Source organism: Trematosphaeria pertusa (assembly GCF_010094035.1).
Source record: "Trematosphaeria pertusa strain CBS 122368 unplaced genomic scaffold BU26scaffold_10, whole genome shotgun sequence".
Classification (NCBI taxonomy): Eukaryota; Fungi; Ascomycota; class Dothideomycetes; order Pleosporales; family Trematosphaeriaceae; genus Trematosphaeria; species Trematosphaeria pertusa.
This window is the reverse complement of record NW_022987221.1, coordinates 100,228-120,833: the sequence shown is the minus strand read 5'-3', so window position 1 is coordinate 120,833 and position 20,606 is coordinate 100,228. Positions and strand designations below refer to the sequence as shown.

The 20,606-nt window shown below is 55.6% G+C and overlaps 8 protein-coding genes across 8 annotated transcripts; 3 read left to right on the top strand and 5 right to left on the bottom strand.

Annotated features, from left to right (window-relative positions):
• Nucleotides 1-14: 14 nt before the first annotated feature.
• BU26DRAFT_45034 (glycoside hydrolase family 16 protein) lies at nucleotides 15-1,920 on the top strand. The gene is made up of 7 exons (XM_033824740.1): nucleotides 15-308; nucleotides 365-506; nucleotides 557-622; nucleotides 671-1,026; nucleotides 1,077-1,535; nucleotides 1,582-1,646; nucleotides 1,703-1,920. The coding sequence occupies exons 1-7, from the start codon at nucleotides 112-114 to the stop codon at nucleotides 1,792-1,794; spliced, it is 1,377 nt and encodes a 458-aa protein (XP_033681413.1). The 5' UTR covers nucleotides 15-111; the 3' UTR covers nucleotides 1,795-1,920.
• Nucleotides 1,921-2,238: 318 nt separating this feature from the next.
• BU26DRAFT_520887 (uncharacterized protein) lies at nucleotides 2,239-2,867 on the bottom strand. Its single transcript, XM_033829397.1, has one exon. It carries the CDS (start codon nucleotides 2,857-2,859, stop codon nucleotides 2,704-2,706), a length of 156 nt encoding a protein of 51 aa, XP_033681412.1. The 5' UTR covers nucleotides 2,860-2,867; the 3' UTR covers nucleotides 2,239-2,703.
• Nucleotides 2,868-2,917: 50 nt separating this feature from the next.
• BU26DRAFT_520886 (copper radical oxidase) lies at nucleotides 2,918-6,972 on the top strand. Its single transcript, XM_033829396.1, has 5 exons — nucleotides 2,918-3,446; nucleotides 3,509-3,841; nucleotides 3,887-4,177; nucleotides 4,230-4,987; nucleotides 5,038-6,972. The coding sequence occupies exons 1-5, from the start codon at nucleotides 3,183-3,185 to the stop codon at nucleotides 6,752-6,754; spliced, it is 3,363 nt and encodes a 1,120-aa protein (XP_033681411.1). The 5' UTR covers nucleotides 2,918-3,182; the 3' UTR covers nucleotides 6,755-6,972.
• Nucleotides 6,973-7,268: 296 nt separating this feature from the next.
• On the bottom strand, nucleotides 7,269-9,840 carry BU26DRAFT_576137 (uncharacterized protein; the record flags this gene model as incomplete). Its single annotated transcript, XM_033834369.1, has 8 exons — nucleotides 9,343-9,840; nucleotides 9,102-9,270; nucleotides 8,843-9,037; nucleotides 8,490-8,757; nucleotides 8,161-8,381; nucleotides 7,607-8,101; nucleotides 7,451-7,561; nucleotides 7,269-7,388 (listed from the first exon to the last, which is right to left on the bottom strand). The coding sequence occupies exons 1-8, from the start codon at nucleotides 9,390-9,392 to the stop codon at nucleotides 7,269-7,271; spliced, it is 1,629 nt and encodes a 542-aa protein (XP_033681410.1). The 5' UTR covers nucleotides 9,393-9,840.
• Nucleotides 9,841-10,449: 609 nt separating this feature from the next.
• Nucleotides 10,450-12,354, bottom strand: BU26DRAFT_460197 (MFS general substrate transporter). The gene is made up of 2 exons (XM_033825028.1): nucleotides 11,150-12,354; nucleotides 10,450-11,016 (listed from the first exon to the last, which is right to left on the bottom strand). The coding sequence occupies exons 1-2, from the start codon at nucleotides 12,092-12,094 to the stop codon at nucleotides 10,486-10,488; spliced, it is 1,476 nt and encodes a 491-aa protein (XP_033681409.1). The 5' UTR covers nucleotides 12,095-12,354; the 3' UTR covers nucleotides 10,450-10,485.
• Nucleotides 12,355-12,823: 469 nt separating this feature from the next.
• On the bottom strand, nucleotides 12,824-14,098 carry BU26DRAFT_44932 (UROD/MetE-like protein). The gene has a single exon (XM_033824701.1). The coding sequence runs from the start codon at nucleotides 14,047-14,049 to the stop codon at nucleotides 12,919-12,921; it is 1,131 nt and encodes a 376-aa protein (XP_033681408.1). The 5' UTR covers nucleotides 14,050-14,098; the 3' UTR covers nucleotides 12,824-12,918.
• An 864-nt stretch (nucleotides 14,099-14,962) lies between these two features.
• BU26DRAFT_431526 (uncharacterized protein) lies at nucleotides 14,963-17,156 on the bottom strand (the record flags this gene model as incomplete). Its single annotated transcript, XM_033823929.1, has 3 exons — nucleotides 14,963-15,697; nucleotides 15,745-16,858; nucleotides 16,915-17,156. The coding sequence occupies 3 exons, from the start codon at nucleotides 17,154-17,156 to the stop codon at nucleotides 14,963-14,965; spliced, it is 2,091 nt and encodes a 696-aa protein (XP_033681407.1).
• A 299-nt stretch (nucleotides 17,157-17,455) lies between these two features.
• On the top strand, nucleotides 17,456-18,962 carry BU26DRAFT_460189 (galactose oxidase). Its single transcript, XM_033825027.1, has 2 exons — nucleotides 17,456-17,645; nucleotides 17,696-18,962. The coding sequence occupies exons 1-2, from the start codon at nucleotides 17,462-17,464 to the stop codon at nucleotides 18,538-18,540; spliced, it is 1,029 nt and encodes a 342-aa protein (XP_033681406.1). The 5' UTR covers nucleotides 17,456-17,461; the 3' UTR covers nucleotides 18,541-18,962.
• The last annotated feature ends 1,644 nt before the right edge of the window (nucleotides 18,963-20,606 follow it).

Genomic DNA, 20,606 nt, shown 5'->3' with positions numbered 1-20,606 from the left:
CAACGAGTTCGCAACGAGCTCGGTAACTTGGAGCAATCACCGTCCTCATCATCCGACCTTAGAGCTTGACAAGCGACGTTGAGCTTCAAAATCACTCCACGTCAGCCCAGAATGGGCCTCAAAGACTTTACTTTCAAGTTCCCACAGGAGTCCGCGCAGGATAACATTGCTCTAGAACGGCGGAGCTCGCTGGTAATCAGTTCGTCTCGAATACCACCAGGACCGCCATCGCCAGCAGGATCGTTTCCCTCGGTTGCACCAGGGCGAAAAGCAAGGCATGCGTTTAGAAGCTACAGGCTAAAAGGAGAGTGCGTTTTCCCACGAAATCCTCGCCAAACGACCAGGAAACTGATGGTTCATCCAGATACGTCCAGCCATGGGTAGACGACAAGCGGCTGAAGAGAACGAAATATGGCAACTGGATAGTCTGGGGATTCGTTTTCCTAGGAGTCTGTGTGTGCGGATATCTTGCGTATGATGGAGCGAAGCAAGCGAAGCTCGGCGATGTGAGCTGATTTCACGAGCATGAACCGAAGATTTCGCTAACAGGCGACAGTATTGCCTGATCATGGACGACCATTTCAACGGAATTGACGACGCAGTGTGGTCGCATGAGGTTCAGGTATGTTGGTTGCAAAAGGAAAATGGGGGAGCGCTGACGAGTATAAAGACCGGCGGTTTTGGCACTGGTTCTTTCGACTGGACAACTAGCGACAAGGCGAACAGCTTTACAGATGGAGACGGTCTGCATATTGTCCCGACTCTGACGACCGAGACGACCGAAATCACCGACCAGCAGATCCTCAACGGCTACACTCTCAACCTCACAAAGTCCGGCGGCGATGGCACCTGCACTTCGGACGACTACAAGCAGTGCTCCGTCAAGTCCAACGAGACGACTGGTGAAATCATCCCACCTGTGCGATCGGCGCGGTTGTCAACGAAGGGCAAGAAGTTCATCAAGTATGGTCGTGTGGAGGTAGTCGCGAAGATGCCTGCTGGTGACTGGCTCTGGCCCGCCGTCTGGTACGACGTCCAACTGCCCCGCCTATTCCCCACATCTAACGTGCCTTCAGGATGATGCCGGAAGAATCGAAATATGGCCCATGGCCCGCAAGCGGCGAAATCGACATCGCCGAACTGCGCGGCAATCCCTGGCAGTATCCCATCGGCAGAGACGCCATGACCTCAACCCTCCACTGGGGCCCAACACCGAAGCTCGACGCATACTGGTCGACGTACAGTATCAGCTTCCTGCGACGCACTGACTATTCGAAGGGCTTCCACACCTTCGGCCTGCAGTGGTCAAAGGACTATATGTTCACCTATGTGGATAGCAAGCTGAAGCAGGTCTTCTACATGAAGTTTACGGGCAAAGACACATTGTGGGAGAGGGGCCATTTCGAGGGCACTGTTGTGAACAGCACTGTGGTCGAAAATCCGTGGAAGCAGACGGGGAATCTGAACACGCCGTTTGACGAGAACTTCTATCTCATTCTCAACGTCGCGGTGGGAAGCCAGAACGGGTGGTTCTAGTAAGTGCAGCTTTTCTCTGGTGATGCACGCGCTAACAGTTCGCAGCGACGGCAAGCACAACAAGCCATGGGTAGACGGCGGACCAACGGCGGCTCGTGACTTCTACAAAGGTATGCCACTTCTCTATCCCATTATTCCACGTGCTAGCTAACCAACTCTCCTGCAGCGAAAGACCAATGGCTTCCCAGCTGGGGTGAGGGCAGCGACCGCGGCATGACTGTCAAGAGCGTCAAGATGTGGCAAGAGGGCCTCTGCTAGCACGCTCTCGCCCAGTCCCTCTCATTTCTCTAACACCTTCCTCTTTCGGAGTTTCACGATAGCGACTCGGCTTAGACACGGGATATCACGGTTGTTCGGATGCAATGGTGCACTTATGGATGTAATTTTATTTTTAGAGCAGCGATACTGACCTCCGGATATACATAGCTAATGCTTAGTAGAATACACAGGATGCATTTTGTCACCTGAGGAGAAGGGCTGTTTTCCCTTCGCAGCCAATGTCGAGAGAGTCAAGACTCTGGCCCCCGCTGCAAAATCCCTTGGAACTGATAAGAACCGGGCCGAAACCGTGACAAAACATTGATTCGCGGAGACGCCGCACCCATCACACCCCTCAACAATGCATCGCTCTCCTCACCACTCCGGTCCCTCCTCACAATACAAAGCATACCGCCGCAGTGCTCCTGCAAAGTAAAGGGATCAGCAATCTCCACCCTGTTTGCGTCCTGCCGCATAGCGCTATCTCCAACCAACCCACCCACGTGTTTCTCGCCCCGTCCGCCCGCCGCGCCACACAAAAAACGTGGCTGCACCTCGAGACAATTAGCGTAATCTCTCCCCCTGGCGCGTATCTCTATCTCTCTATCTCTCGGCCAGGATGTGGCGCCGCGCTAGCACTAGCGCTGGCTGCAAGGTACCCGGGCGCGAGCGGCACGTCCCCTGCTACATACCCCTGCAGCGCGGCCTGCGCCACAGTACCGCAAATATCAATTCTATTTTTCTCAACCCGGCCGGTCGCGCTAGCACTGCTGTACATACCCAGCTAAGCTAAACTTATTGATGCGGCACCTTCAGACGGGCCCATTGCTTTTGTGCACGCGCGCGATTCGTAGCGCGGGTCTGGAGTGCCGGCTTTCGCTTCCTTTTACCTGGATCGTGGAGGGCGGGCTATTGGGAGGCCCGGACTGGCTGGGGGGCGTTGGGAAGCTGAGGAGTGGAACTGGGGGATGCGTATGGTCGAGTGAGTGTCGTGTGCGTCTGCTGCCTGATTCGGGGTGTCGGGGCTTGTCTAACGAAGACAAGCCTTGGTAGGCGAGATGGCATGCATGCAGGGCTGGCTGGAAAGCGCGTGGAGAGTGCGTGTGTGTGAGGTCTAGGCACACGCACACACAGCAAAGGGGAGGGTGGTGTCAGTCGATCTCCCTCCCCCCCGGCTACCTATATGTAGGCCAAGGTTGCACGACGTGGAAAGAAGACGTCGGAACTGTCAATTGTCTGTCAATCCCAGCAGCAGCAGCAGTCTTTCTGCCCCTCCCGGCCTCTGGCCTACAGTCACTCGTTTGGACACTATTCGTCCCTGCATACACTCTTTTTAATCCCATCGTTCATTAGTTAATTTAATATACCAACCAACTACGTGGCCCATCATGGGTCGTTCACTCGTTATCACTACTGTACTACTTAATCTACTAATTGCGTCCTCGGACGCGCGGTCTATCGTCCCCGTCAAGCGGCAGAGCGTTCCTGCGACGCTGCCGGAGGACTGGAGCTACAAGGGATGTTACACGGATTCGGTGGGGTCGCGCTCGCTGCGCAGCACCGCGACGGACAGCGACGCCATGGATGCGGAGGCCTGTATTGCTTACTGCGGTGCGAGGGGGTATTCGCTCGCTGGGACTGAGTATTCGAGAGTACGTTTCTTCCTTCCGGACTTCCATTGGTCGCAAGAAGAAGCCGATTGATTGGACGCTAGGAATGCTACTGCGGGAACAAGATCCAGGGAGCCGGTGCGCTGGCTGAAGATGGCTGCAGCATGCCCTGCTCGGGCGATGCCACTGAAGCCTGCGGTGGACCAAACCGCCTCTCCGTCTACGAGAAGGCTACCACTTCTGCTCCACCTGCAGCAGGAAGCGTAGGAGAATGGGGAGCTAAGGGCTGCTATTCAGATTCCGTGGCCGCTCGCATTCTCTCGTACGGCGCTGCTGTCAATGGCGGTGCTGCGAACATGAGCGCTGAGAGCTGCACTGATGCTTGCGCCGCCGGTAACTACAAATACGCCGGCACGGAATACTCTGGCGAGTGCTTCGTAGGTTCTTCCATTCTCCTGTGGGGAAGGAGCTGACCGGGCTAGTGCGGAAACACGCTCGACAACGACCATGGACCCGAGGAAGACGGCTGCGATATGGTGTGCAACGGCAACCACAACCAAATCTGCGGCGGCGCTAACCGCATCAACATCTACGAGTTCGGTCTCACAGCTGCGCCTACGACCGGCTGGATTGCCCAGGGGTGCTACACAGACTCAGTTGCAGCGCGCACGCTGAACGTCGGCATGCCGGTCGATGGTGGTGCTGCAGGCATGACGAACGAGAAGTGCCAAACTGTCTGCAAGGGCGCCGGCTACACCTACGCGGGAACCGAGGTTAGTACCTTCCTATGCGTCATCTGTTCATACGGCTCACTGATCTCGACAGTATTCCGGAGAATGCTACTGCGACAGCCAACTCCGCAACGACGGTGGCCCAGCGCCCGACGGCAACGACGGCTGCAACATGCTCTGCAACGGCAACCAGACCGAGGTCTGCGGCGGCCCCAACCGTCTTACGCTCTTCAAGTACGTGACCGGCGACGAGCCCACTGCGTCCAGCACTGCTACGACCGCGACTCCCACCGAGCCCACCGCTACATCCACGAGGACAAACACTGCGACTGCCACTGCTACCGGCCTGCCCACGGGCTTCGAGTACAAGGGCTGCTGGGTCGATGGCCCCGGATTCCGCATCATGGACAACCAGCAGACGGATGACCAGCAGATGACCATTGCGTCGTGCTCCAACAAGTGCGCCGACCTCGGCTACACCATCGCCGGCATGGAATACAGCTACCAGTGTTTCTGCGACGACGTGATCCGCATGAGCGGCTCCCTCGCCGACAACGACTCCGAGTGCAGCAATCAGTGCGCGGGCAACGCTGACGAGAAGTGCGGAGGCCCCAACAGGCTCAGCGTGTGGTCTAGCCAGGAAACGCTCAAGATCGTCAAGAAGCCGACGCCGAAGCAGAACGTCGACGGCTGGGTGTACCAGGGCTGCATTACGGAGACTCAGGAGCAGAGCGTGCCGCACGTGTTCCAGTGGAAGCTGTTCAACGAGACTGGCAACACACCTGAGTGGTGCCTGGGCCAGTGCAAGAAGTTTGGCTACATGGCCGCGGGTATGGAGTACGGGAACGAATGGTGAGTACAGCGCGATCGTGAAAGTGCAACGACTGTGCTAACGGTGCCAGCTACTGCGGTGACATCGATGGGATCGAACTCTCTGGTGCTCTGCCCGCGCCGGAGACTGACTGCGCATTCGCCTGTTCCGGTGACCCCGAATCGCTTTGTGGTGCTGGTCTACGCCTCAACTGGTACAAGTGGGAAGACGATCCGCTCTATGTCTGGAACTACCCCGAAGGCAACGAAGCCGGGCTCTACGAGTTCCTTGTCGGCGGCCCAGTCATCCCGCTCATTTCTCAGCCCGCCATCAACGGCAAGGTCATGCTCCTGGAAAAGAAGGGCACCGGTCCGCCAAACTCAACCGGCGCGTACGAGTTCGATCCGTCAATCGGTGGTGATATCTACCATGCTTTCCGCGAGCTGCAGGGTATCGACACGGACATTTTCTGCGCCGCCGGATTGACGTTGCCTGATCGAAAGGGCCGCCAGATCAACGTTGGCGGGTGGTCGCTCGACTCCACATTCGGTGTTCGCCTCCACACGCCCGATGGCGAGCTCGGTGTCAACGGCACCAGCAGGTGGCAGGAGAACTTCCACGAGCTGGCTCTGCAGAAGGGTCGCTGGTATCCCACAGCTATGGTCATGGCGAACGCGTCGATGCTCGTCGTCGGTGGCCAGGGCGGCTCGAACGGTGTCCCTGTTCCGAGCATGGAGGTTCTTCCCCGTGCCGGAGGTGTCGTTGAAGCTGATTATCTCCGCGAGACCGACCCTTTCAATCTCTACCCCTTCCTAGTGGTGCTGCCCTCCGGCGGCATCTTCATCGCGTACTACCACATGGCCCGCGTCATCGATGAGGTGACGCTCGACACCGTCAAGGTCCTACCAAACATCCCCAGTTCCGTCACCGCCAACGGTGGACGTACCTATCCTTATGAGGGGACTCAAGTGCTCCTTCCACAGTCCTACCCCTACGACGATCCGCTCGAGGTCCTCATCTGCGGCGGCGCGGCTGGCGGTGTGGGCATCGACAACTGCGTCTCCATTGCCCCTGACGCCGACGAGCCCGAATGGACCATCGAGCGAATGCCGTCTCCCCGCGTCGTCTCCTGCATGGCCACCCTTCCCGACGGCACCTTCCTCATCATGAACGGCGGCAAGACTGGCGAAGCCGGCTTTGGCCTCGCCAAGAGCCCTAACCTGAACGCGGTCCTCTACGACGCCAACCAGCCCAAGCACCAGCGCATGAGCGTCATGGCCAACACCACCATCCCGCGCATGTACCACTCCGAATCTGTGCTCATGGACGACGGGCGCGTGCTTATCACCGGCTCCGACCCACAGGATCCGGACTTCGACCAAGAGTACCGCGTCGAGCATTTCCTGCCTCCGTATCTCCTTGACGGCCGCCAACAGCCCACCCTTCAGGTCGCGGAGAAGGACTGGGAGTGGGAGCAGGACTACAGCTTCACCATCACGCGCCCCAACGGCAATGGCGACATCAAGGTCTCGCTTCTCGGCTCGGAGTCCAGCACCCACGGCAACTCGATGGGCGCCCGTGTCCTCTTCCCCAACTTCTCATGCGGTGGCAACTCGTGCACCGTCACTGCGCCCAAGGGCCCGTACATCGCTCCTGTCGGTTGGTACCGCATGTTCGTGATGGAGGGTCCTACGCCTTCGCACGCGGTATGGGTGAGGATCGGTGGAAGCGTCGCTGACGCGGCGAACCTTGGTAACTGGCCCAACTTCGAGACTTTCCAGCCGCTGCCAGGTCTCGGGCCTATATAATGTTCGTGTTTCCTTGCGTCGGTTATGCATTGGTGCCTACGACGGCGGTTCCTTTTCCTGTATGTAATTAGGCGAGCAACGGGAATAGAATGGACTTGCATCGCAGCTACGATATCCAATCAAATTCAGGACGTCTCCAACGTAGCGGATGCTCGATCTCGTGATAAGTCGCGCCTGACACCCGATTACGACGATGACGTGAGTGGCCGTCCGTGCCTTAGCCAACATCGCCAATGTTTCGCATGAGCGATTGCCACGCGTCTTCAACTTCCTTCACAGACCTCTGGTCGCTTGCTTCGGCTATTCCTGCCATACTTTGAAAGATACCCGTCGCATAAGATGCGATGCCCCCTCCATCCTCGCCTATGCCATGTCCATCCCGTGCCGGCTGATCTTCCGGGGATACACGATGAAGTAGGCCACCAGGAGAGCCGAGAAGATCACAACGACCGATATAGGACCTAGTCCCGAAGCATGTCAATTTGTTCTGCCGTACTAGTCGCTGGGATAATGTTTACCGTTGGGGCGACTCACCAGCTACTCTCCAAAGCTCGCCAGATGTTGGGTTCTTGTCATCGCCGGTTATATCGGACACATTCTGGCCGAAATATGACGTGAAGAAGGAGAGGGGAAGCTGGATGAATCAGCAGGACGTACGGTGCATGCATAGTTCGGGATGGATTAGGCGGAACTGACGAATACGATCGTAACGATGGTGAACAGCATAACTGCTTGCCCTTGTTTAGTGGTTGCACGGGCTTCCTCCAGACTGGCGGCTTTTTGTTCAAGGTCGAGCAACTCGATGAGCTGTTGAACGATTTAGTGTCGGTTTTCTGGGAAAGGGCGGCATACCATCTGATGCGTGCGCGCTGCATCCACACGAAGCCTCTCGAGATTCGCCTTCTCGACGCTCAGTCTCTGCGCAGCTTCCTGGACTAGGATTCCGGCGTTCCCACCAAGCGCTAACTCTCCCGGTGCTGTCCCATCCTGATTATCGACGTAGAGATGGGCCATAGACACCTCATCGAACAAGAGCCTGCCTCTAATGTTCCCTGAGTTGCTGATGTGCACATCGCCAAGACTGCTCCTCAATATCTCGATGCGTTGTCCTTCTTCTGGACCATGGCTACGTACCAGGGGCTTAAATCGTTGTAGCTGTCCCTGCGTGGAAGCCAATACATCGGCTTGTTTCTCTAGTAGATGCAGGAGCATGTTCAGCTCATCAAGGATGTCTGCCACTTCAAGAGCTAATTTCAACTCCTCGGTACCCTCGACTGCAATCTCCTCTGCGTTGTGAGAGGACTGCCGTTTGCTGAAGGCTTCGAGTTTCTCAGTATGCCGAGCTGCCTGGAAGAAGTTTTGATTAGCCACAAGATCTCAAAGCCAATCGTATAGCAGCTCCTCACATTGATCGCAATTGCCCATCGGTATATGGCAAGTGCGTCTACAAATTTGCCGTTTTCCTCAGCGAAAATATTCGTTACGGAGTGCATGACCAGGAGGGCAGTCAGATCAAAAAGATCCTGGCACTTCCGAGGGTCTGCCGTCGCGGAAGTCAGAACATCAGTCACCTGAGGCCCCCCAGGGATTCCCTTGAACTGAAACCTGTGGGAGGGGAAGCTTGAGACTAAGGTTTCTGTTCGCGCTATCAGTCATATACCCATAATGAACCTTGATGGCGCTCTAAAGGGACACCGGTCATGAAAAGGCTGTCGTCAAAAAGATAAGCGCTTACCGTCATCCAGAACCCAGATCCAGAGCTGATCCACCATGACAACGTAGCTATCCTCAGCTGCATTTTCTCTTCCATTGCTGCCTGGATTTGCACCTGTCCACTTCGACACGGTTTGTCCGGCATCCCGAGATGCAGTATCTCGAAGCCCAGAGTAGAAGAACTGGTCCAATGTTTTCCTTGGATGCCGTGTGCTATTTGCTGTGTGGTCCGTGCCTATTAGATTTTGGTTTCCAAGATTTTGAAATACTTCCCAGTTCAAGTACGGAAGCTGTTGATAAATCAGTGCTGTCGCCAGGAACACCCAGATATCGTTCACTCTTATAGAAGCAGGAGTTTAAAGGGTAAGGACCTACATAGAGGGTGAAAGGCGGCGGCCTGCCGGAGCCCCCTCCTTCGTCCATGGCGTGGAGTTGGAATGACGGTTCCATAGAGCGAGCATGGTTGGGCACAATATCCCCCGGAATCGATGACGTTGGCCGAAGTTTGTGGAGCCAGGTATTGGGCAGGGAATTGCCCCGATCGGTGCCAATCAAAGTTTTGACACAGTCCTGCTTGACCGTTCTCGGTAAGCCGTCCCGTCTAGCACTGGAGAAAATCTGGGGAGCTGAGTACCGTAACAAATGTGGTATCGTTCACGGGTATGTGTATCCACCTAAACAGCGTGCCAGGTGCCCTTCGCCGGGCCTCTGAGGGGTCGTAATCCGCTGCCCGGAATAAATCGATGTCTATTTCGTCTTTGGGGCGTACGCCTTCAGGTGTGAAATCAGAAATGTACACGAAACTAAATCAGAGTCATTGTGTAAGTTCCGGCTGACTTGTTGAGATATTAACACTCGACGGTAATGAGACATACACTTTCTCTTCGACGGCATCGTTAGGGTCGACCCTTACTTCCATCTCCATATTCTTGCTCTACGAGAATGTTTGAGGATTCGTATTGGGAAAAAAGGGGCGGTTTGAATAGTTGTAGAAACGTAGGCAAATAGTCGTAGAAACGTAGGCAAAACAGTCGAGGTGCAGCTAAGGCGGATGGGAAGAATACGGGATTTCCCCGAATGCAGCGGGGGTCGGAGATTTAAGCAGATCCACTGCGGCGGCCTTTTTCCACATTTCAGCCCGTGATAAGAAAGCGACCGCTTCCATTGTGGCTTGCAGGTGCACTCTGCAGTCCCACGCCCACCTCGCGGGGCTTCTGCCATCATTCAGCAACCGTGGCCGATCGATTATTGCAATTACACCCGCTGAAGGCATGCTCATCGCTGGCGATGCCGTAAAGTGTGCACTTCAAGACCTGGATCATGTGGTGGGCATTCTGAATCCCCAAGCTCGATACCACACGGCGTGGGCGCGGGGAACCAGCTTCTCGCTTATCCTGGTCAGCGTGATACTGTTTAGAAGATATTATACCGCATGGCTTTGTGTCTGCATCCACGCCTGGGCAGGCTGGCCAACCGGTGAACGCTGACGTGGCGTGGCTGAAGGGCTTCCTGCAACCCCGCACTCAAGGCCAGGAGGGCGACATGCGAGAAGTCGTGCTTTCTAGGTGGGCCGGGCGAGGAAGGACAGTTGCGACAGTATCCACGTCTGGGGTGGAGAGTGGGCTTAAGACGAGACGAGAGGGGCTGAATCTTGTGCGATCTAGCGCCGTATTAGTCAGCCGCCAATCTTGCGATCACGACACGCACCTCAACATCACGATTCACCTTTCTATCTCAGCTTGAGGCCAGAAGAAGAGAATGTGTGTCAGCGCCCGCTTCCTTCAGAAAATAAGTTTAAAAATGAGCTTGGAATGACGAAAGTCTATTCCTTAGCACGCGCACCGGCTGGTACTGTATATGTAGTATGCTCGCATCTTCTTTATGACGAGGTCGAGCGAATTCATGACTGCACACGCACCGGCACGCTCGTACGAATCAATCTGAGTAGTTTTGGAGATTCTGTTGACAGATGTCCCCCGAATGAAACCGAACCCACCATTCATCCTTCGTTAGGCCCTCTACACCCTCACGCCCATCTTCCAACCCGTCTTCAGCACCCTCGCCCCAACCAGCACCGCACACCCCAACAACATAATCCCACCCACAAACACCTGCAACCACAAATACTTCTCCCTACCATCCCCCCTCTTCTCTCCAGCCTTAATCAGCTCCCCTCCCAGCGGTCCACCGACCAGACTCGCGAATGCCACAATCGAAAACGCCATACCGATCTTAACGCCAGTCTTCTGAGGCTCCGTGTTCAGCGAAGCGATGCCGGCTTGCATGAGCGAGGCAACGCCGCCGGCGCAGAAGCCATATGCAGCGGCCCACACGAACATACCGACGGTGGAGGACACGAAGGGCCAGAGAAGCAAAGTGGTGGATGTGGTGAGCAGGACGAGGATGTATGTGTTGATGGCGCCGAGCACGTGGTCGGAAAGGAGGGCAGGAATGAGGCGACCGGGAATGCCGGAGGCGTTGAGTGTGATGAGGATGAGAAGGGACGTCGGAGGCGAGATATGCAAGGCATTTGCGTTGAAATCTCTGACCTGGCTGACTGTTAGTATCGTTCTTCCCAAAACAGTCGTGTTCCAACGCAAGCTCGATCGGGCTGTACCGTCGCTGCATAGCATGCGTCAAGAGGGGCTGTCGGAGAAAGCTAACAGGAGATTCTACACTCACATAGAAATAAGGAACCCACAGTCCCACGAAAGCAAGGAACATGGCGATGACGTAGAGCGCATAGGCTCCCTCCTTGAACGCTCTCCATTCCACAATCCGACTCTTAACCCTGGTTTCCGGCTCGTCCCGGGGCTTCTCTTTTGCCAAAGCAAATATCAATACAGAGTTGGCGAGGACAACGAGCCCAATTATCCGTAGCGTCCAAGGGATACCGTACCTGTTCAGCGTAGCTCGGGCAATGAGTGGAAAAACAATTCCGCCGGTACCGCCCCCGCAAGCAGCAAGAGACATGGCTGTCGCGGTTCTGATGTTGAGAGAACCTTCGTGATCGGGGTCTTCTGCCGTTCCGCCGTCGCTCCGTCTCCAGAAATACAGCGCCGTATTTGTGACAATTGGGCAAAACATCAATCCGTGTCCGATGCCCTGGAAGACCCCATGGAAGATGAAAGACAGCGCATAATTATCGCAGGAAACAGCGCCAATGATGCCAACGAGCTGTATCATAAGTCCTATTCCCAGGCAATGCGTGTAGTATCCTGCGTCGAGTGCTTTTCCGGAGAATGTGCCAATGAAATATACGAGGAACACATGGATGCTCCCGATCCAGGCTACTGCCGAAGGTGAGGCGCCGAACAGTACCGCGTACTGTGGCTGGAAAATACTGAACGATTGGATGAGTCCGAAAGAATTGAACAGAACGAGATGTCCCACAAGAAGCTGTACCCAGGGTTCGCACCGGCAATGACTCGATAGACGCTCACCCGATTCGCTTGTTTCGGCCCGGAAGTCTTCGATGGCGACGGAAGGTGGCCGAGTGCTAAGCTCTAGTGATGCTTGAGGGGTTTTCTGAGGCGTGTTGGTCCCCGGTGGGGTGGTCGGCGAGGCCGCGAACGGAGGACGGGTAACAAATGAGCGCACTCTTTCTCTAGCGATAGCAGAATCCATGCTGACTTATGATATGACGCATGAAGCCTTCCGCTTCTTTGATGCTGCTGAACAATGTAGATCTGGTTCAAAGTTTTGGAGTAAATAATGAGAAGAAAGACGCGACTTCGGGCCCATGAGTATCAACCCGCCGGAATAGTGATGAATGAGAGTTGGTGGGGGCCAACGCCGTGCTTCATGAGCTGACTGCAGCAATGAGTACGGAGTCGCAGCGTGAAGAACAGCTGACGGACAGCGAGGCAAGGGGTGGGATACCAACGTTAACAAGGAAGGAAGTCTGCGATATATAGCAAGAAAGCAGGCACTTGGATCTGCTGAGAGCGAACCTACTTTTCGTACCATGTTTTCTTCAGCAATGGTGACCGTCTGACTGGATTCGCCTTTGAGCATATTCGGTATATTATCATGGTGCCCACAGGCAGCTTCTTGCTTGGAGGGTCTTTGGCGAAGGAGCTGACAGCGTCTGACGAGCAGTGACATCGCAGAGCTGTGTTCTGTGTAGGCTGCCAGGTTGCACTATTGCTCTGTTAATGAGTCGACACGCACTTCTGGTGCTGCGATAGAAGGATAAACGTTGCGAGGGCCCAGTTCGTCGTGGTCCGCAATATGCCTGCATGTTTTTCACTTGAACCATGGTTCTGTATCCTGGAAGCCAAGCGGCGGTCAATCGGAACGGCCCGCAGATAAGGTTATTAATGTCAGGTCAGTATCAGGTAACAACTTGGTGACCCGTGGTCGACATGTCGTTGGAGGTAATAATATAGGATTCGGTAGCGATCAACCAAGGACGGCGAATCGCCAACTCTCTCAAACCGTCTCATGACTCACTTGCTCAAATCCTCGCCCCAGACCTCCTTCGCGATCTCCACCTCAAGTCTGACCTTGGCCCACTGCTCTTCTTCCGTCAATTCGTTCCCTTCTACGGTCGAACTGAATCCGCACTGGTGACTCAGGCAGAGCTGATCGAGGCCCTTGGGCGCAACCTCTGCTGCCTGCTTTAGCCGCTCTAGAATCTCTTTTTTGTCGTCTAGCGTGCTCTTCTTGCTCGACATGAGCCCAAGCACCACCACCTTGTGGTCTGGAAGATGCCGAAGCGGCTTGAAGTCGCCACTGCGCGCATCGTCGTACTCGAGGAAGTAGGCATCCACATTGAGTTCCTTGAAGAGCACCTCCGCGACCGGCTCGTATCCACCGGACGCGAACCACTTGGAGCGGTAGTTGCCTCTGCAGAGATGGATGCCTATCTTCATGTCGGAGGGGCGCTTAGAGATGGCGGCATTGATGAGCTCGGCGTATTTTCGTGGGAGGGCAGCAACATCCTCGTTGCGCTCCTCGGCCTGTTTGCGCATATCCGGATCGCAAAGGTACGCCAAGTTGGTGTCATCGAGCTGCACGAAGCGGCAGCCGGCCTGGTATAGCGAGTGCAGCTCTTCCTGATAGACCCGTGCCAAATCCTCGAAGAACTCGTCAAGGTCCGGGTAAGCTTCGATGTCTATGCTCGCGCGTCCGCCTCGGAAGTGCACCATGGTGGGGCTTGGTATGCACACTTTGGTCGTCGCAGCTCCTCCGTTCTCCTTGATTGTCTGCTCGAGGAACTTGAAGTCGTCCACCTGGATAGGCTTTGGGTGGCCTAGCTTCCCTGTCACGGCGAGGACTGGTGGCGAAAATCCATGCGGTCTTATCAGCCCGGTCTGGCCCTTGATCTCGATGCCGGACAGGTGCTGGAGGAAGTCGAGATGAAAGTACGCGCGGCGGAATTCGCCGTCAGTTATTGAGCGCAACCCATTTGCAATCTCTTTCGATGCTACATCGGCCACCGCCTTGTCTTCGACTTTTCGCAGCTCTTCCGGCGTGGATGTTCTGTGCGCCACGGCCTCACGTGCATCGAGGACCGATTTCGGACGCAGGAACGAGCCTACGTGGTCCGCTCTGTAAACGCCGTATGGAAGCACCATCGCGGCTGAAGGGAACTACTGCATAAATGTCAGCATCTGTCCCAGCTGGGTCTACGCGGTCTCGTCTTACGCTCGGAGGGGGACAGATAGCTTGGGGCGCAATGTGGAGGGCTTTCGAAGCTGGATGAACGGAAAGACAAGACGAGCAGGAGGAAGGTACTTCAAAGACAAGCTGGGGGAATTAGGAGGTTGCGGAGAGATTGAAAATTTGTCTTGGCCCAAAGCATCGTCGGACAGTACCCCACCCGGCAGTTGTTAGAGGCGGGCCTAAGCTAGGGTGCCGAGGCAGTCATGGCAGCTGTCTGGACGGATATGGACATTCACACGCGGGACTTCGGAGCCACTGACGACTGCGGTGTCAAATGCGATAATGCGAGTGCTCTGAAGCTGATCTGTCAATCTGTTCATTGTGTGATGTCCGAGGGTTGAGCTAGCGAGAGAGCGACGTTGTAGGCCTGCAATCTGGGTGACACGGTCCGAACTTCCGGGACACACGTGAATGAAGGGAGAGGCTTCAGGATCCTAGATCGAATGTGATTTCGTAAGGTGCGCGAAGATGTTCATGCCGGAGAGTGCAGCGAAGGAGTGTCACCATCGAGGAGGGGCAGGATGACGTATCGCGGGGTAGCGGCGGGATCGGGCAGTCGCAACCGCCGGTCCGCTCCGTTTTGGGATTGCACTGCTCCTGCAAGCTGAAGGAACGAAAACTCCAGGGCTCACAGTTCCAATTAAAGGGCGGGAATGCTCTGTGCACTTCCGGGTATCTAATATTGAAGAGGCTGCAGACACAGTGGCTCTACGGCCTGGAACTATCTGACGGCGCGAATCTGACGACGTGAAGGCTGGCTATAATCCATATCAGTTCGTGCCGAGCAAGCCCTCGCATTCCCCGGATCTGAATACGCCATGCCGTTTACTCCGCAGCCTGCAGAAGCTTGGGAGACACCAGCTCCTGAAAGGTACCTTGCCACGCACTGGCATCCTCCTCATCGTTCATCTCCATGTCGTCAATGGGCTCGTCCGCCTTCTCCCTCCTCGCTATGTCGCGCTCAGCAAGCTTCAACTTGAAGACGCCGGCTCCATTGCCCGAGTCGCCTTCTTCTTCGACAATGGCCGTCTTGTAGCCGCTGAATTCCGGCGCTCGAGTGTTGGGATTGAGAACCAGAAGCTTGAAGGCGATGATGGCCCCGACCTTGATATCAGCACGCTCGAGAGAACGGAGCACGTCCACATCCTCAGGAAGGGGAGGGAGATCAGACCTCGCCGCAATCTGGGCATCCTGAAGTAGCTGAGACTCAATGGCAGCGGTAGGATCGGAATCAGCCTTGGCTGTCTCGGGAGAGTCGTCGTAGTTGAGTATCAACGTTTCCGTGTCTTCGTCTGTGCCCACCGAGTTGCGCGCCGAGTTCGTGTTCGCGCCCCTTTTCCTCTTCTTGTGGGTCTTCTCGCGCATGAGCTTGCTCGCGGGATCCCAGTGCTGCTTGAAAGGGAATGATGGAGCGCTGAGCTCGTGCTGCTCGTTCCAACATTCAAACGCCGAGAGGTTGATTCGCGATTTCCAAAAGTCGGGATCGGAGGCGCCCTCGGGTTCCGGAGGCTCTTCGGCTGCTGGCGGCGGTTTCGCTTTTGGAGACTTCTTCTCGACCGTCTGCAAGCAGTTAGACAGGTACAACAATAAGGTAGGAGTGCACTTACCCTCGCCTGACGAGTTAGAATACGTCCGATTGCAGCCGTATCTGGCCGAAGCCTCTTAGAAGGTGGTTCCGGCGGGGTTGCAACCTTAGACGTCTCGCCGACCTTTCGCTTCTCTGTCATTGGAGTTTTTGGCTTGGGCGTTTCAACCCATGGCGACTCGCTCGACGGTGCAGCATTCCCGGTAGCTGCTGTCGGAGTCGCCTCTGCAATCTTGGCCATGAACTCTTGCTTTCGGCGCTGGAGTTCTGCTGTCTCATCCAGAGCGGCCTCTTCTTCTCCATCCCTATCCAATCGCTTCCTCTTCCCGGTATGTGTGGGGACGGGTTTTCGAGGAGTGTCTTCAGTAGGTTTTGGGGACATCTTCTGTTCTTCCTGGTACTTCCGGAGATCCTCGAGGGTGGCACTCTGGTCTAGTTCCCCAATCTCCTTGAGCTGCTTGAGGCGTTTGGCTTCTTGGCGTCTCTTATTTCTACCCTTGGTAACTTTAGAACCTTCTCCGGGTGGTGCCTTTGGCAGAACCTTGGTCTCAGATGGGAGAACGTCGGAGGCAGAACTTACAGCAGCATCGGCTTCGGACTCGCTAGCGGACGAATCGGAGTCTGAGTCCGAAGATGAAGTGCTTGAGGCAGCGGAAGAGGTATCAGAGAGGTCGGATGTATCATCTGAGTCTGCGTCGGAGTCGTCCTCCATGGAAGAGTCCGAATCTTCGCTTTCCCCACTGGGCGTAAACTCCTCGTCGTCCTCGCTATCATCTGAATCGTCCACATTGACCTCCCCAAAGTGAACAGTCTTGCCAGACTTTCTTGAACGTGATTGTTGGCTCCGCTTGCCTGCGATCCCATCGACGACGGCACTACCATTCAGCCGCGGGGATGCCTCACCACTCGCGGTTATCAGGCCAGCGACTCCGTTCTCCTCGCTCCCAGCAACAGTATCGTCCTCCTCCAGGCGGCGGCGCTTGCGGGGGGGTATCCTTACGGCGGGGCGGTTGGGCTGCCTGAGGTAAGGGCGGCCAAAGGGGATGCCGTCGACGAGGTGCTGTCCGCCTTCCGAGATCTGGTAGCGGCCACAGAGCGTGCGCGAGCGGACTTCAGCGGTGAGGAGCGGTCGAATGCTAGCACAGGTCATAAGAAGAAATCGTAGACAGCCAACAAGGTGCTCGGAGCTTACGAGACATGGTCGTCTTCCTTCAGCGTCTGGGAGACGGCGGAGAAGTGCAGACACTCGAAGCCATCCACTTCAACAGTGTAGTCCTCCAAGCCCCATTGCTCTGCCTCAAGCGGGAGGACGCGGTTAACGTCTTCAAGCAGTCTCGCGATGGTGTAGGCCTGCGGACTGTTCGTGTCTGGGACGCTCCACAGGATATTCGTGGCGGGCAGGTTGTTCCGCTGCACCGAGAGGCGCAGCCGCATCTTGACGCGTTTCGTCGCGCGTAGGCAGCCGTGGAGTCGAATAGAAAGGTCCGAAATGTAAGGTAGACGAAATTGTCGGTGATGGAGCTTGGGCCATCCGGATCATGTGATTTGGCGTTCCTTCCTCATACGGCTAGCGCCTTCTCCCCGCTGCAGGTGCGGGCGGAGCGAGTCCGCACATTCACCGTTTCAGTGCGTCGCATGATGCACTACTGGCCTTGATCAAGGCCATCTATATTCGAATGATTGATTTCTGGACTAACTCTTCGACCTCTCACTAACCTCCCGCCATCTAATCGCACAGCATGCCCGTCGGAAAGCCCATCTGGAAGCTCAACGGCAGCTGGTCGCGCCTGCTCTCCTCCGACCGTCTCCGCCGCTCCTCGCAGGTGCTGTCCGTCATCGACAAGACAGCCTATGTCTTTGGCGGCGAAGTGCAGCCGCGGCAACCCATAGATGACCAGCTTGACGTCTTTTCCCTCGCATCTGGTGCGTATCTCCAATCCTCCCAGCTGGCCATCAGGGTACTCACGGCGCAGATGCACCGCAGCTCGAGACCAAGTCAATCGGCGCAGCTCCCAGTCCCCGCGTGGGGACCGCGTCCGCCGTGCTCAATGGCAGCATGTACCTCTTCTCCGGCCGTGGAGGCACCGACATGGCCCCCATTGAAGAAGAGGGCGCCGTCTGGAGCTACAGTCCGGCCCAGTCGTCGTGGTCGATGATCAAGCCCGCCGATTCCTCGAAGCCGTATCCTCCCGCGAGAAGCTACCACTGCGCGACCAGCGACGGTAAGAGCACGCTCTTCATCCACGCCGGATGCCCTGCAAAAGACCGCCTGTCCGACCTCTGGAAGTTCGACGTCTCCAGCCAGACCTGGACACAGGCCCCCGACGCTCCGGCTCCGCCGCGTGGAGGCACGTCGATAGCGTACAGTGGCGGAAAGCTATACAGGATGAATGGCTTCGACGGAAAGACGGAGCAGGGCGGCAGTGTCGACATCTTCGACGTCGCGGCCAACACGTGGTCCACTGAGGCTTTCGAAGCCGACGGTTACAACGGGCCCGAGCCGCGCAGTGTTTGCGCTCTGCTCCCCGTCAGACTGCAGAAGAAGGACAAGCTGCTAACCCTGTTCGGCGAGCGAGATCCGTCTTCGCTGGGCCACGCTGGCGCGGGCAAGATGCTGGGCGACGTCTGGGTGTACGACATTACGGAGAACTGGTGGACGAAATTGGAGCCGACTGGAAGCGACGGTGTCCCAGAGCCCCGTGGTTGGTTCGGTGCAGATGTCGTGAAAGCGGAAGACGGCAACGACAGCATTGTGTTGCATGGCGGCCTTGGAGAGGACAACCAAAGGCTCACCGATGTGTGGCTGCTCACCTTCTGAGGTAGGATTGAGCTACTTGCTCGAGCTTGTCGATATACCCGTATGCATTTTGCGAAGTGGGTCTACGTACTCCTCTCAACATACATGTAAACATACCGGCTAAATTGCTTGTCCCTCTACCCCTTCAGCATCCCATTCCTTAGACTCCAACCCCGTGTGCAGATACGCACTCGTTGTCTTCACGGAGGGATCTGCTGGTGATCCCCAAAATCTGTCCTAGTAGTCTTTTGTTTCCCATACACCATATTGGGTTGGCTTAGGCGCCTCTAAAAAAGGAGATATGGAATACAATGCCACGTCCTCGCATCCGTACGTGATGGATCGCGTGGTGGATTTCTGGTCCTCGCTTCAACTCCATCTTTCGCATCCTAAGGACATCGCGATCGCCGACCTAGCCCCTACCAGCGCGAATAGCATGAGCGTCACCAAGGGGTTCCTCCACTTCAGCTTGGTGCATTGTAAAATCGCCTTCCACATGTCAGCCTTACCGCGCCACACTACGGGCTGTGCAATCAGCCACGCCTGCACCTGATGTTGTCGGGCTCGTGACGGATCCGGTATGTTCTGCTCATCGTTGTAATGGATTCCGACCAGCGGTGTCACTGAGAACCCTTGCGCACATTGCTAAGGACATCGTCCACCCTGCCACCGATCGGTTTTGTGGTGATAGCATCGCGCCACGTTCTTAACTCCGGCCTCAGTCGCGTCTTTGAGCAGAGGGCCTTCTTCGGGTCGTTCCTCATACTCCCAGGCGTCTTTGATCACAAGCCGCTCGTCCACGCATATCCTCCACAAAACCTACTCAGGAATTCGTTGCCCACCCAGCGGCCGAACATTGCCGCTTACTGCATTTCTCCACCGACTATCGATACCTGAAGTGGTGAACTTACGGTCTCGGCGCTGTGGCTATGTTCGCCGCCTCGGTGGCTGTGCATTAGGCTGCAACGGCAAAAGTATCAGAGCAATTTCACTTTCCTCGACCTACACAACCATCACTGAATACTTCACTACAAGTCTATGCATTACTATCAAAGGGGTCTACGTATGTTGTCTACCCTTATTTGTGTTTTGACCTCACATCTTAGTGCAGGGAAAACCTGTTTGAACCGATATGGAATCGGATCAATATACGCTTCACGAGGCAGTGAAGGCTCGAAATATCAATCTCATACGTGAGATGCTGGAGAATGGGGTGAACGCGAATCAAAAAGACAAGGATGGGCGTACTCCCTTGCATTATGCTGTCTTGTTCCAGCCGAAGCCTACCGCAGCATATGCAATGACCGAAGTGGACTCTTTTTCCGTTACCATGCCTTATCAACCAATCGAATTTCCCTCCCACACTGGCGGCCCGAGGCTTGACGAAATAAAGACTACCTCTCATCGACAAACGCATTATGGGAGCCGATACACCACGGCAACATCTGGGCTTGCATCACTGTTTAGCCCCCCTAAAGCCATGGCTTCCCCAATGAAAGGCTCCGATGAGTTATTCCAAGATCAATCTATCAAGGCAGTGGTCCCCTCTCCAACGGAAATAAGTCAGCTTAGCGATGACGAGCCAATTCTCAGTCGAAAGACATCCTACGAAGACAATGAGGGCTATACTCCTCCTCGGTTTGCTGCGCATTCGGATTCATCCAACTGTGTATATGCACTGCTAAGAGATGGCACGAATATTGACGCCAACATCCAAGACAACGACGGTCATACTCCTCTTCACCTAGCGGCGCAATCAAACTTATCCAACTGTGTATATTCACTGCTAAGCAATGGGACGAATATTGACGCCAACATTCAAGACAACGACGGTCGTACTCCTCTTCACCTAGCGGCGCAATCAAACTCAGCCAGCTGTGTATATGCACTGCTAGAGGATAACACGAATATTAACGCCAACATCCAAGACAACGACGGTCGTACTCCTCTTCACCCAGCAGCGCAATTAAACTCATCCCACTGTGTATATTTACTGCTAAGCAATGGGACGAATATTGACGCCAACATCCAAGACAACAACGGTCGTACTCCTCTTCACCTCGCGGCGCAATCAAACCTATCCGACT

What these genes read in the sequence shown, in the direction of transcription:
- BU26DRAFT_45034 (XM_033824740.1), top strand. Translation starts at nt 112, where the DNA reads ATGGGCCTCAAAGACTTTACTTTCAAGTTCCCACAGGAGTCCGCGCAG. An exon ending in AGCAAGCGAAGCTCGGCGAT is followed by an intron (nt 507 to 556) that starts GTGAGCTGATTT and finishes AACAGGCGACAG; the next exon opens with TATTGCCTGATCATGGACGA. An exon ending in TGGCTCTGGCCCGCCGTCTG is followed by an intron (nt 1,027 to 1,076) that starts GTACGACGTCCA and finishes ACGTGCCTTCAG; the next exon opens with GATGATGCCGGAAGAATCGA.
- BU26DRAFT_520887 (XM_033829397.1), bottom strand. Translation starts at nt 2,859, where the DNA reads ATGCCATCTCGCCTACCAAGGCTTGTCTTCGTTAGACAAGCCCCGACA.
- BU26DRAFT_520886 (XM_033829396.1), top strand. Translation starts at nt 3,183, where the DNA reads ATGGGTCGTTCACTCGTTATCACTACTGTACTACTTAATCTACTAATT. An exon ending in ACACCTACGCGGGAACCGAG is followed by an intron (nt 4,178 to 4,229) that starts GTTAGTACCTTC and finishes TGATCTCGACAG; the next exon opens with TATTCCGGAGAATGCTACTG. An exon ending in ATGGAGTACGGGAACGAATG is followed by an intron (nt 4,988 to 5,037) that starts GTGAGTACAGCG and finishes TAACGGTGCCAG; the next exon opens with CTACTGCGGTGACATCGATG.
- BU26DRAFT_460197 (XM_033825028.1), bottom strand. Translation starts at nt 12,094, where the DNA reads ATGGATTCTGCTATCGCTAGAGAAAGAGTGCGCTCATTTGTTACCCGT. An exon ending in TGTGGGTTCCTTATTTCTAT is followed by an intron (nt 11,017 to 11,149) that starts GTGAGTGTAGAA and finishes ACAGTCAGCCAG; the next exon opens with GTCAGAGATTTCAACGCAAA.
- BU26DRAFT_44932 (XM_033824701.1), bottom strand. Translation starts at nt 14,049, where the DNA reads ATGGTGCTTCCATACGGCGTTTACAGAGCGGACCACGTAGGCTCGTTC.
- BU26DRAFT_460189 (XM_033825027.1), top strand. Translation starts at nt 17,462, where the DNA reads ATGCCCGTCGGAAAGCCCATCTGGAAGCTCAACGGCAGCTGGTCGCGC. An exon ending in CGTCTTTTCCCTCGCATCTG is followed by an intron (nt 17,646 to 17,695) that starts GTGCGTATCTCC and finishes CTCACGGCGCAG; the next exon opens with ATGCACCGCAGCTCGAGACC.